The following is a 12,897-nucleotide window of genomic DNA, read 5'->3' as shown; positions in this document are numbered from 1 at the left end:
AAGGAATGCGTGATTGAATTGCTGAAAAAGTTCTTTGTAGGCAAAAATACAGGTCTACAATATAATTACATCAACGACATGAAAAAAATGTCCATTTCTATGAAATTTCCAGGAATGAGTCTGTGTACAAGCAAACAGAAACAGTGTTATTTCAATTCTCAGTCACGCCTCAATAGCATAGCCAGTCAGAAAAAGAAAAATCTTTCACGGGCAGGCCAATCAGCTTGTCAATCAATTGCTTTAATCCCCGATGAGAAGCTATCAAATATGATTCTTAACACACAACTGCAAGGGCCACAGTATACTCAATGAACATCTGAAAACACCATGCTAACTAATGCTCATCTAGCTGCTCTACATCTTGCATTTCATGTGGCTCAGGGAAAATTTCATTGGATAACCTTTTATTAGAATATGTGTGTTCAATTCCACCACTGCTATGAGATCCTATTCTTCCTGGCTGCTTCAAGCCGCTTACACCTTCGCGGTTAGCGTGGCCTGGAACAATAGCATTTTCTGATGAGCTGTGTCGCCAACCGCCAGAAAAGGCGGCACTCCAGGATCCCCTAGATGAAGTTGTTCTCAGCCTCCCTGAACTGTAATTCTCCTCCCTCGCAACTTTCAAAGGGTTTTCCAATGCTTTGAGTATATATTTCATTGGGGGACGTTTTGAAGGCTTGGGATTAAGGCATGATCTGGCCACAATTGCCATGGCCCATACTTCTTCCAACAAATCTTCATCTATGACCAGAGACGGGTCAATAATCCTTGTCACCAGTTCCTTGTTATATACACTGATATATCCCAGCGTGTGTTCTAGCCACTCCTTTGTAGTGGCATCATCCGATTTACTGATGCCTAGTTTCCCTGTTATGAGCTCGAGCAAGACCTTTCCGAAACAGTACACATCATGAGCACAAGTCGCTGATGATGAACCTGTCCATTACAAAGAAAATATTTCAACATTTTGCTTAATTTTCTTTTGAATTATTGACACTTGTTGCGACCGAACAAATTCATATCAGAAAAGGCATGCTTCAGCCAACATGGTACTTCTGATGCATGTTTTCTTTCCAAAACTCTTATTCTTCAGTCAAACTAGGTTGCTGGAGCACCAGCATATGAGTGAATTGAACTTCAATTTTGCAACAATAGAGTTTCAACTCAGGATCATTATCATCAGTTATAAGAAAAAGCAGGCAGCAAAGTCCTTTGATAATGACCCAACAATGTCTCAAAATTAGTATGTTCGCAAAAAGATAAAAGGAATTTAAAAATAATAAATAAAGATTATACATACCAGAAGGGCCTAGTTCAGAGGATCTGCACACCAGAAACAGAAATTATCTCTTAGATGAAGCATAACAAAAATGAAAGGGAAAAAAAATGAAGCAGGATAGGAAAGGAGGCAGTAGTCACAGCATCAATTTTCTTTTTTTGTTTTCCTACAGATCAAATATTATCCTAAGTTCGATTTCATCAGGCCAAATGCCAAAACACAATAAAATATCTATAATATTTACATCTCTGTGCATGTCTGCTGCTGCCTGTGACAAAGTAACAGACCAACTGGACCTAGTGACACAACTAGTGAACTTTTCATGACATCACATCCAGTTAACGCTGTGTTCAAGCCTTTTTACTGCTGTTCAACCCAACATATGTTTTCTTATGTCTATTATTACAACAGATAATAGAAAGTTTGGCCTTAAACAAAGCCCAGTGAAAGAAAATGATGCACATAGGTTATGCATCTAAAAGATTCAATGTTTAGGTTATCAATATTTCTTAATGAAACTTAAAAATGCTGAAAGAAATTAATGACTTGCACAATGCTTACTGTGGTTTCCGCAAGAACCTTGTGAGCACATTGTTGTGTGAATCCCCTTCCTGGATACAGACCTCACTCAGGCTTCCAAGTCGCACCTCAAACTTATCATCCAGAAGGATACTGCTTGCTTGAATATCTCTTTAAACATCAAAATATAATTGCATTTGAAAATTTCAACAATCAAAATGGAAGGAAAGTGAATCTCACAAAATGCAAGTTCTTGTTATACCTATGAACAAGGGGAGGGTTACATTCATGATGCAGATATGAAAGACCTTCAGCAGCTCCTATTGCAATCTTTAATCTTGTAATCCAATCTAGGGACTGTACACTGTCATCCTCAAAATCGCTTACCCTATACAAGGAACTAGCCAAGTCTCCATTTGGCATATATTTATAGACCAGAAGCTTGTCGTTGTCATTCTCTGAACAATGCCCCAGGAATGGGACCAATCTTGTATGTGAATACTTGCTGAATAGTTCTAATTCCATCATGTATGATTCCTTCTTCACAGAATGGGAGTTCACCTTTTTTACAACTACGGGGCTTCCTCCATCTAGAAAACCCCGAAAGAGATCTCCAGAGTGGCCAGACTTGATAAGATTTGCATCATCAAATTCACTGGTTGAACAAAGTAATTGTTCATAAGTAAATGAATCTCTAAAACCAGATAAAATAACAGGATCGTTGGGAAGTGACGGGCTATCTCCTTCTGGAACAGGCCCCACATTAGCACTGCCTTTCTGGTTTGCAATGGTATTATGACACCTCCGCAGCACAACTATCATAACTAGTACCAAAATCACAATGAAGCCAAGTCCACCAAACAATCCCACCAAAATGTAAATCCATCGTTTTCTTCTCTTTTTAAGAGCAGCTTCAGGCAATGGGGGCTGTGTTGGTTCAGGGGTTCCAAAATTATCAAAACTTAATCCTCTCTCAGCATAAAATAATTTACAATCTCGCAAACTCCTCTGATTCGACACAGCCTGAAGACAATTCCTGGCAATGCTAACATTGCTTTGACTACCATCAGGAACTTCTCCTTGGATATAATTTGCAGAAAGATCGATCAAACTAAAATTTCCAAAAGGAGAGGCCAGAGTTCCATATAAAAGATTATTTGAAAGATTGAACAAGACATCACTGGCAGTACCATTTGAACTGAAAGTAGATATAACACCTGTAAAGTTGTTGTAAGACACATCAAGAACCCGCAAGCTCGGCAATGACAACAATGCCTCAGGTAGAGCACCATCAAATTTGTTCCCACTTAACACCACAACTTGCAATTTTTTAAGACTGGAAAACAAACCATCTGGCAACCAACCCTCTAGTCCATTATCCCCAATTTCCATCCGTACCAAGTCCTTCAACCCTGCTAATTCTACAGGCAATGACCCAGACAATGAGTTTTTGGCAAGATTAAGTTCAACCAAATGTGAAAGGTTACCCAGTTCCACAGGAATTGAAGCTGCAAGATTATTGTCATATAAATTCAAGGATTTCAGACTATCAATGTTACCCAAACCCGGTGGAATTGACCCAGTTAAGTAATTGGAAGAAAGGTCAAGCCTTGACAAATTACTAAGCAATGCAAAAGTAGTAGGTATTTGTCCAGTGAGGAAATTCCTCGAAAGGTCAAGAACTGATAATTGCATTAACTGGCCCAATGCAGAGGGTATACTACCAGCAAGGTTATTATCAGATAGATGTAAAGCATCGAGTCTTGTCAAATTACCGAGAGAATCAGGAAGGGGACCGCTCATTGAAGTAGACCGGAGATCGAGTACTTGCAGCGAACCAAGCCCGTAACCGAACCAGGACGGTATCGAACCGGGAAGTGAGAACCCAGAAGCATTGAAATACTCCAGAAACGTCAAATTAACGAGGGAATCGACGCTGAAACTGGGATTTGAACCCCCAATGTGGGTCCGTTTGAAACCAGATATATTTATTCCGGTGACCCGGCCATTCTTGCACTGGATTCCATTCCAGTTATTACAAGGGTCGGATTTTATAGGCCAGTCGGAGCTTCTGAGCCCTAAAGATGACCGGAGATCAAGCAAAGCTATACGTTCGCTGGTGGAGTTCAAGAAGCTATGCTGGGCCAGTGAACAGTGAATCAATAACAGAATTAGAACAAGGAGCAGAACTCGTCCAGCGTCTACCATGGCTTAATGAAGTGTGATAATATGGAGGTGATGTTTATCATGGTCTATGGTGGCCCATCTTCTTCTTCTCCTTCCTGAAGCTACCGGTGTTGGTGTTGATCTGTATCTCCAGCCACTGAAAGAAAAGGAAAAAGTATATATTAAAAACCCAAAAAAAAAAATCTTGTACTGCGTGTCATATTCTTACCTCCAATCACGAGCTTTGATTCTTCTTTCTATGTTGTTGCTTCTGGTGTTTTCTGTTTACCCCTAACCCAAAACTAGAGCTAACCAACAAGAATAATTAATATAAATAATTATGAACTATTTGACTGTATACTCTGTCTCTCTGTACATTATAATGGAAAACAAAATCTTCTAGGATTTTAATTTCCTTATTTGGCGACGAGCTAACAGCCTAACAGTTATCTTATCTGAAACTCTTAATAGCAAGAGGCAGGCATTAATGACCCAACAGAAAAAAAAAAGAAAGTGGAAATGGCCCAACCGCCACCGCCAGGTCTCTGCTGATTGCTGCTTATACCGTGTCGCTTTCACAGTGCGCAGAGAGCTTTAAATGAATTTTCTGGGATAGTTTTAAATGAATTTTCTGGCAGAGGTTCTGGTTTGGGCAGTGGTTCACATTGACTGGCTGATTTTCGAGCTTGGTTGCAAAGACATGGCAGTCAAGAAAAGTTATACCTTTAACGGATTAAAGTTAGCATCTACTTCCATTAGGCCGTGAACGATTGAGATAGATTGCTACATGCAAAACTGCAACCTTTTTTTTGTTTTTTTCTATAAAAACAAATAATAACAAGTCGTATACAATTTACTTTCTCCTTTATTTTTTCACCACTTATTTTCCTTTCTTATCACTTTTCTCATATCCAAACAGCGATTAAGAAAATGTGTAGACTTTAAGATTTTTGTTTCTTTCCACTAAACTCAGAATAGAATTAAAATAAAATTTATCAATAACTTAAATATCATATTTAGAGAAAGTATTTACATTTAATATATGAATTTTTAAAGTGACAAATATATAAAAATAATTTTCTCAACAATCATTTTAATGGTAATGCCTAATAGTATTTTATGGCTAAGTTTGCTGATATGCTCATTAACAAGTTACAAATTCCCTTACGAAAATGGTTATGAAAAAAAATCTACACATTTCTTTTTTCGAGCTGTTAAATGGATTATCTTCTTTATATAGTTAAATATTAAAATGTTTTCATTCCATTTATAATTTTTTTTTAGTGTAAAAAATTTATTTTTTATTTATTGATGTCTTAAATTTTTTATTGATCCACAAATATTTTTAAAAAATTCTCTCTCTATATATAATAAATTTTATCTTTTCATGGTCCTAATAATTTTTAAAATATTTATTTTAATTTAAATTAAAATATCAAATTTATTTAATTGTAATTAATTAAGTAAAAAATATATTTTTTATCAATATATTATAATCAGTTACTTCAAAAAAATCTGATCCATTATCATCTTTACTTTCCATTAATTTCAAAAGGTGTTCACTTAAAAATTTTTACATGAAAATTTAATTTTAAATGCAAAGTTTTGCTAAGCTTATTTAGTATTTATAATAATAATAATAATAATAATAATAATAATAATAATAATAATAATAATAATAATTTTTGAAAAACAAAGTGAACTTGTCAGCGACGATCAAGAGTTGGTAAAATAGAATAATAATGAGTGATTTCCGTATCATACTTAAAATTTACCCCATTTGTGATGAATCGGTAGAGCGGAAATCCTTGGTTAAAAAACAATTGGGCCCAATCACGACTCATAAATTAAAAAAAAAAAAAATCAAAGTCACAGGAAGTCTGTCAGAGTCGGCCGTCACAATTACCCAGTACTTTTACAATAAGCTTAATAATAATTTTAAATTAAATATTTATATTAATTATGTGTTTTTTATTTTCATTTTATTTTTAATTAAATTTATTTTTTTAATAATTAAAATGAAATTTTACTTCATAGAAAATTTTTTTTATATAAAATTCAAATTTCAGATTACTCCGATAAGAGACCGTGGTATCTGATTGCGACCGACAAGATTTTTTCCAACGCGGAGTCCCTCTACTTCAGCATAGCACTGAGCAAAATTCAATTCAAATTGGAAAATTAAATTAAATTAAATTAAATTAATTTAATTTAATTTAATTTAATTAATTTAATTTTTAGATTTAATCAGTTTAATTAAGTATTACATTATAAAAATTTTAATTATTTCAATTCGATTCGATTTTAAAAAAAATATCGATTAAATTGAATCGAATCGAATAATAATTTATATAGTCAAATCTAATTAAATCGAACCGAATTAATTTTTGAATTGATTTATTTTTATAAAAAATTTATGAATTATATTTAATTATATATATATTAATTATTTAATTTCATTAATTAATGATTATTATGTTCAAACCACAGTTAAAATTTGATTAAATAATTTGAAAATCAAGTCTAAATTAAAAAATTAATCAAAAATCAAACCGATTAATTTAAATCGAATCAAATCGAAATAGAGCGATTCGATTTTTTACTCATTTCGATTCGATTCGATTTTTAAAATTTATGATTCAATTTTTATAATTTAATTTGATTCGATTGATTCGTTTCGATTCGATTCGAACCGAATGCACACCTCTACATACGCGTTTGTCACCCCCTTGTTTCTTATTTTAATTTTCCCTCACTTATATATTCAGGAATTGCTACATATTTTTCCTCTCTACGGAAAATTTTTGCTCATTCAAGGGGGAATTCTTATAATGGATCTTATTCTGGTTACTTAGTTAATGATTGTAAGCTAGTTTTAGTTGAGTCATCTTCTTACTTTATCATCTTTTATTATTTATGTTTTGACCGCGATAATATATTTTCAATTCAGATTTTTAAAAGTAAAGTGATATCCTTCTCATTTGATGTGATTTAACTTAATGTTTATATGCGCATCAATTCACTTAGTAGTCCAAATATAATATAGTTTTAATACATAATTATCTATAAAAAGAAAAGTAAAATGGTTGATTCATCCAATTCCACATTAAACAACAAACGCAAATGGTCCTAAGAGAGCATCACCTTTTTATTCTAATCAGGATGACAGGCACAACATGATTGCAGAGATAATGGAGAAATTAAAAGAAGGCCAAATAATTGAGAGGAAAAAAACATTATAGAGTCCACTTCAAAATGAAAGAAAAATGGCGAAAAGAAAGGAAGAATATAACGTGTGTCGGCTGGGTTGTTAACCTGTAATGGATTGATGATGGGAAATGTTTTGTCTTTCATAGATATCCCAACTTATTGATTAATCTTTAGCAGCCTTTACCATTTATAATTCATTTATTAATGTGAGTTTAAATAGAAGGAAAAATTATGATTTTTTGTCATGTGATTTAGTGTATTTGTTAGGTAGATATGTGATTAAGCTTGTAACAAAAATGCATAATGAATTTTAACTCGTTAGCAAAGAAAGAAAGTTACTTAAATTTTATCACAAAATTATGATAAATTATAATTTATTTTTTACAGTTTAATAAAATATACATATTAGTCTCTATATTTATTAAAACCCATTTATATAGTCTTTAAATTTTTTTTTAATTTATAAATTAGTCATTTCATCTAATTTCTTATTAATTATATAGAAAAACTAAACTAATATTATAAATTTATATTATTAAACAATCCCCATATTTTATAATATTTATTATTGTAATTATAAAACCCATTTTATCATTTTATTTTATTAATATTTCACGTATACTACATATTTAAACTAAAAGAATTTAATTGAAAATTTTATTTTATATTATATTATTTTAAAATAAAAATTATAAAATAATAATCTGAACACTTTCATATTTATAAACATATAGATAGAGACAAATGTATATATATATAAATAACTAAATAAATGAATTTTAAAAATATATAAACTAATATATAAATTTTACTAAATCTTATAAATTAAATTGTAATTTATCATAATAGCATTTAGGTGATTTCCCCTCTTTGTTAATGATGCATAAGTTCAAAGTATCTTTTTATTAAAGAGTTAATTTCATAACCATACTTAAAAAATACACAAAATTGTAAAGTAATTTTTTATAATTTCCTCTAAATAAAATATAAATGATGACACAATTTTGAAAATGAAGTGACTCACTGTAAGGATTGATATATTTTGTAACAATCCAAAAATTTAAAAATAATAATATTAATTAATTAATTAATTAATTAAAATTTTAATTAAACTTTAACATAATAAAATAATTTAGGACCTAGTTGTAAACTTCTAAGAAGTTGAGGGACTAATAGTATAATTAGAAGTAAAAAAAAAATGCAAAAACTTAAAACGCAGCAGCCCCCCCCCCCCCCCCCCCCCCCCAAATTCTCCCTCCCCGACTCCACTCTCCCCCTCACTTTCTCCCTCCCATTTTAGTCCGTCCGTCCGGCCAACATCAATGCCGGCGAGGTACTGCCGGCCTTCCCCCATGTTGGAACAACCACCAGACGGTGGCAGCACCGAGCAGGAGGCAGCAGAAAGAGAGAGAAGGAGAGAGGAAAGAGAGGAGAGAGGGAGAGCGGGCGCGATAGGGGCCCGACTTTGCGGGGTCGCCCCAGCCGACTCTGGCGGCCATTCCCGGTGATTTCAAGTGCCACGGACTCCCAAGATAATGAACTTTCAGATGAGACCAGTGGCACCCCGTTTGGTGGCCGGAGGAAAGAGAACCGGCGAGGGAAAGTTGGAAGAAAATCATATGGGTTTCTCAGTTTCCGGTCACTTTTCCGGCGATTCGACCTTCGGATCGGAAATCCGAGGCCACCAATGGACTCAGGACAACGCGATCTTCGAGATTGGACCGGTTCCGCTCCAATCAGACACCTTTTGAAAAAGGCGATAATCGGACGGTCCAGATCACTTGGTGAGATTTTCGAACTTTTTCGATTCCTAAAATTTAAAATAATTTTATGATAATTATTAACAAAATTTAAACTTAATTTAGGTGCGATCGGATCGAGGATCACTGGCGTCGGGACCGCATTTTCAGCCAGATTTGACTGCCTGACGACCTGTCTCAGAATGTGATCGATATTATAGTTAATCCTAACATTTTCAGACGTTTTGGATGCATTCTAGGTGTCAAAATTGGCATAGGTAAACCCGAACTCCAAGTTGCTCATTTTCGGCTAATATCGATTTAGAATAAAATTCATAAAATATCTGTGGATGATCGAAAAATTATAATTCCTTTTGCAATAGCCTTATAATATTATTAAGGACCGTAGGACAAAATTTTATAATTTTTAGAGCTCGTTTGGATAGTTTTTACAAAAGGGCTAGTTATAGGGGCTAAATTGTAATTTTTTGAATTGTAATTGATGACTGTTTGGATGGGCCTAGGAGGAGCTGTGTGATGTGATTGAGTTGTGGATATATGGTTTGTGGATATAGAAGTGTGTTTTAAGCCTTTTTGCAGGTTGAGTAGGTCCTAAGTATAGGGGAGACTCTGCCGGATTTTCGACACGACTTAGGACATATTTGATCTTTTCTTAGTTTGTATTGAGTTAATTGTATTAAATAATTATAATAAAATTGTTAAATGAGCCGGGACAGCCTTCCTCCTCCGCCCAGCTACCACAGTGATTTCGGTTGAGTCTGTGAGTAAAATATTAATTTTAATTGTAATTTTGATATTATTATATGTTCAAGCATGCAAATGCATCATTTATAAATATGTATCTATGTAGTTAAACTCTATGCACATTTTATGTTGCATTCACAACTGTTAAAGTGCCATGGATGTTGTTGTGTTAATTTGGAGTAGTGTGCGTGAGTTGGCGTGCGTGTGGTGTGGTGTTGGCTATGGACAGGACGGGTAGACACGGCTTGAGATCTTCGCTGGGACCTGGTCCTTCGGGGTAGAAACTGTAACACCCCTCACCCGTCTACAGAATAGCCAAGCAAGGCATGCTACACGGCGTGCCGAAACACCTAGTCTGTGATTATTTCATTTCCTGAACTCAATTTGATTTTAAGAAGTCTTTTATGTAATATTCATACCATGCATATACTATTTTCAAACTTTGATAAAATCAGTGTTTCAAGATTGGTAATAAAAATTTGGCAAAGTGCCGTCTATATTTCGAACAAACTGTCCTTCCAAACCTGTTGAAAACAGTTTAATATGATAATATCAAAATCTCAAATATTTCACAGTCTCTATTTCTCAGTAAAGTCAATAGACTTTTATAGTCATTAAACAGTTCCATAATACAATCCATAATAATTTCAATATATCCAGAAATTCTCTATGTTATTTACTATGTACAAAATATTACAAACTTTAGAGCTTTCATAATATTATAAAATACAAGGCCGAATTTTAAAAATACAACAAAAGTATAAAATACAACAAAAGTATAAAATACAAGATATCCTAAGTCCTACCATGTATGCAATGCAGTGCAGATGACTCTGGACTCCTGTGCAGATCTGATGTCTCACCCGGTCGTAGGTCTGTTGGGCTCCCCAGCTGTGTCTCTAATACCTACGCGTTACAAAAGCAACGCGCTAAGCAATTTTACTTAGTGGCGCCAAATATAAAGAAATATACACTAAAATAAAGTAAATAAAATGTTTACGAATTTTTGGTGTTGCTGTATGTCAGTAGACTGGATTTAGGTATTTGAATTTAATAGTACTTGAATTACTGCCCGTGTAGCCTATATACTGATCAGACTGGATAAATGTATATGCTGGCACTGGGTACCTAGAACCTCGGGTCGTCACACCATCGGTGTGTAAATAGCGTGGCTAAAAAGCCATATAGTCAATCTGGCGATAAGCCAAGAATATATACATAATATGTATAGCCATAGGCTATTAAAGTCACAGTGCGGCATAATAAGCCGTAAAAACACAGTATGGCATGAAGCTATTTACAGAACAACTGTCAGAATCCTATTGGCATGCCAACCTATCCAAACTAGTCAACTAGGCAAACTAGGGCACATTATAAATTAATTGTTTAATTCATCAATTTTTTTGAGTTTACTAGCTATTATGTAATTCATAAGTCAATGCATATGTTGACCTTTTTAAGTACTATGGATAAGTTGTTTCTAGAATCAACATGTCACATATTGTAATTCAATATGCTGCCAATATAGTACAATTTACCATTTTGATAAGTTGACATTCATTGCCAAATTGCTTCAGGCATCATTATATGTAAATGTCAAATTCTCAATTTTTGGTATGCTAGATTGATCTAGCTTTAAGTCCTATTTCTCTTGGTTTTTAGCTTCTAGTCAAAGAAGCAAAATTGTAGCTCTATGTCTTATTGCACGCGGGGCAAAATTTCATGTCATTCTAAGTTGTATAGACCAATATATGGTCAATTTACTAAAGCTGGACAGATTGCACCTTTAGTGCAAAATTTAGTCAATTTTAGGTCACTTTTGGTTTGGCAGTTTTTGTACCCGAACTTGTGCAAGTCATTTGACTTGGTTCTGGCCATTTCTAGGCTTTGGTGTCTTCATAAGAATTGTAGATCTATGTCTAAACTAACCATGGTAAAAATTTCAAGTCAATTGAATCTGTTTTGAGTGAGCTATGGTCATCCCAAGGACTACTGTTCATATGGTCAAAAATCTGGGTTGCAAGGTTGCTATTCCGGATTTGGTCATTTTTAAGGTTAGTTTCTAGGCAGAATTTTGGCAACATTTCTACATGAAAGTTGGCCTATTTGGTGTCTAGTTTCACCCACCATTGGCCTCATACCAATTGGGTTCACAGTTTGGCACTTATGACCTAATTTAAGTACTGCCTTCAATACACAACCTGCACAAAGCACATACACTTCCAATTTGATATTCCTTCTCCTCCTCATTACTTCAATATTTAATCAATGACACTTCCATATATATATATATATATATATATATATATATATATATATATATATATATATATATATATTGTACACAATTCCAGCAACAATTTTGGGCAGGACATTCAAGTGCTCAATGCACACAATTCACCATTAAGTTCAATATTCCCTTCCACCAAAATTCAACATATCTCAATGTTAATATTACACATACACTTCAACATAATCATACTTTAATATCACTTACACATACTGCCCACAATTTAACACTAACATATTTCATTAATAAACTATATATTCACAAACAAATTCATGATTTAATAGGCTGCCAAACATGGCAGTTTGCCCAAAGCATTAAGGTTATATTTCACACCCTTAATTCAAGCACTACATGCACATACTTAGATTTTAACTTACTACATCCTCCATTTGAGTTAATCAACCATAATTTCCATCCATTAGAGGTAAGAAAAACTCAAAATATAACACATAATCATGGCTGCCGAAAATGGACCATTTCATTTCTCAAGATTTTCTTCATTTCTCTTCACCAAAATACTCACCTCAACCTAAACACAAGGTTTACTAAAGCAAGGGAGAGATTTTGGACACTTACCTATTTTTGTAGCTTGCTCAAACTTCACCAAATCTTATTTTTCTTGTTGCCAATATCTTCCCCAAGGAAAGTAGGCAAGCTTTAATGAAGGAACTAAGTAGAAATGATGGCTTGATCATGCACCCATGGAGGTTGCATGTGGGGCGTCCATGGTGGTTTCCATGGTGAACTTTATTTCTCTCTGCTGGTTATTTCTCAAGGTGGAAGATGATGGTTCTGCTATCCCAAAGGCATATTTAGGTGTCCCAAATTAGGAGTTAGTAGAGCACTAACTTGGATTTTAATATTAATTATTCAAAGTTTCATAAATTGAATTTTCTCCCCCATTTCTTTCACTATTCTTATAATGTATC

At 33.8% G+C, this 12,897-nt stretch overlaps 1 protein-coding gene across 1 annotated transcript; it reads right to left on the bottom strand.

The window, feature by feature from the left end:
- Nucleotides 1-79: 79 nt before the first annotated feature.
- On the bottom strand, nt 80-4,719 carry LOC110655534 (probable LRR receptor-like serine/threonine-protein kinase At2g16250). The gene is made up of 5 exons (XM_021811855.2): nt 4,194-4,719; nt 2,061-4,121; nt 1,841-1,969; nt 1,301-1,323; nt 80-936 (listed from the first exon to the last, which is right to left on the bottom strand). Exons 2-5 carry the CDS (start codon nt 4,004-4,006, stop codon nt 335-337), a joined length of 2,700 nt encoding a protein of 899 aa, XP_021667547.2. The 5' UTR covers nt 4,007-4,121; nt 4,194-4,719; the 3' UTR covers nt 80-334.
- Between the last annotated feature and the right edge of the window lie 8,178 nt (nt 4,720-12,897).

Source organism: Hevea brasiliensis, chromosome 12 (genome assembly GCF_030052815.1).
Source record: "Hevea brasiliensis isolate MT/VB/25A 57/8 chromosome 12, ASM3005281v1, whole genome shotgun sequence".
Taxonomy (NCBI): Eukaryota; Viridiplantae; Streptophyta; class Magnoliopsida; order Malpighiales; family Euphorbiaceae; genus Hevea; species Hevea brasiliensis.
The sequence above is the reverse complement of the archived record's forward strand: the minus strand, read 5'-3'. Positions and strand labels throughout refer to the sequence as shown.

Coding starts and splice junctions, on each gene's coding strand:
- LOC110655534 (XM_021811855.2), bottom strand. CDS start 4,006: ATGGTAGACGCTGGACGAGTTCTGCTCCTTGTTCTAATTCTGTTATTG. Junction 1,970..2,060: donor AACCCTCCCCTTGTTCATAG/GTATAACAAGAA, acceptor TGATGTTTAAAG/AGATATTCAAGCAAGCAGTA. Junction 1,324..1,840: donor AGGTTCTTGCGGAAACCACA/GTAAGCATTGTG, acceptor TCTGGTGTGCAG/ATCCTCTGAACTAGGCCCTT.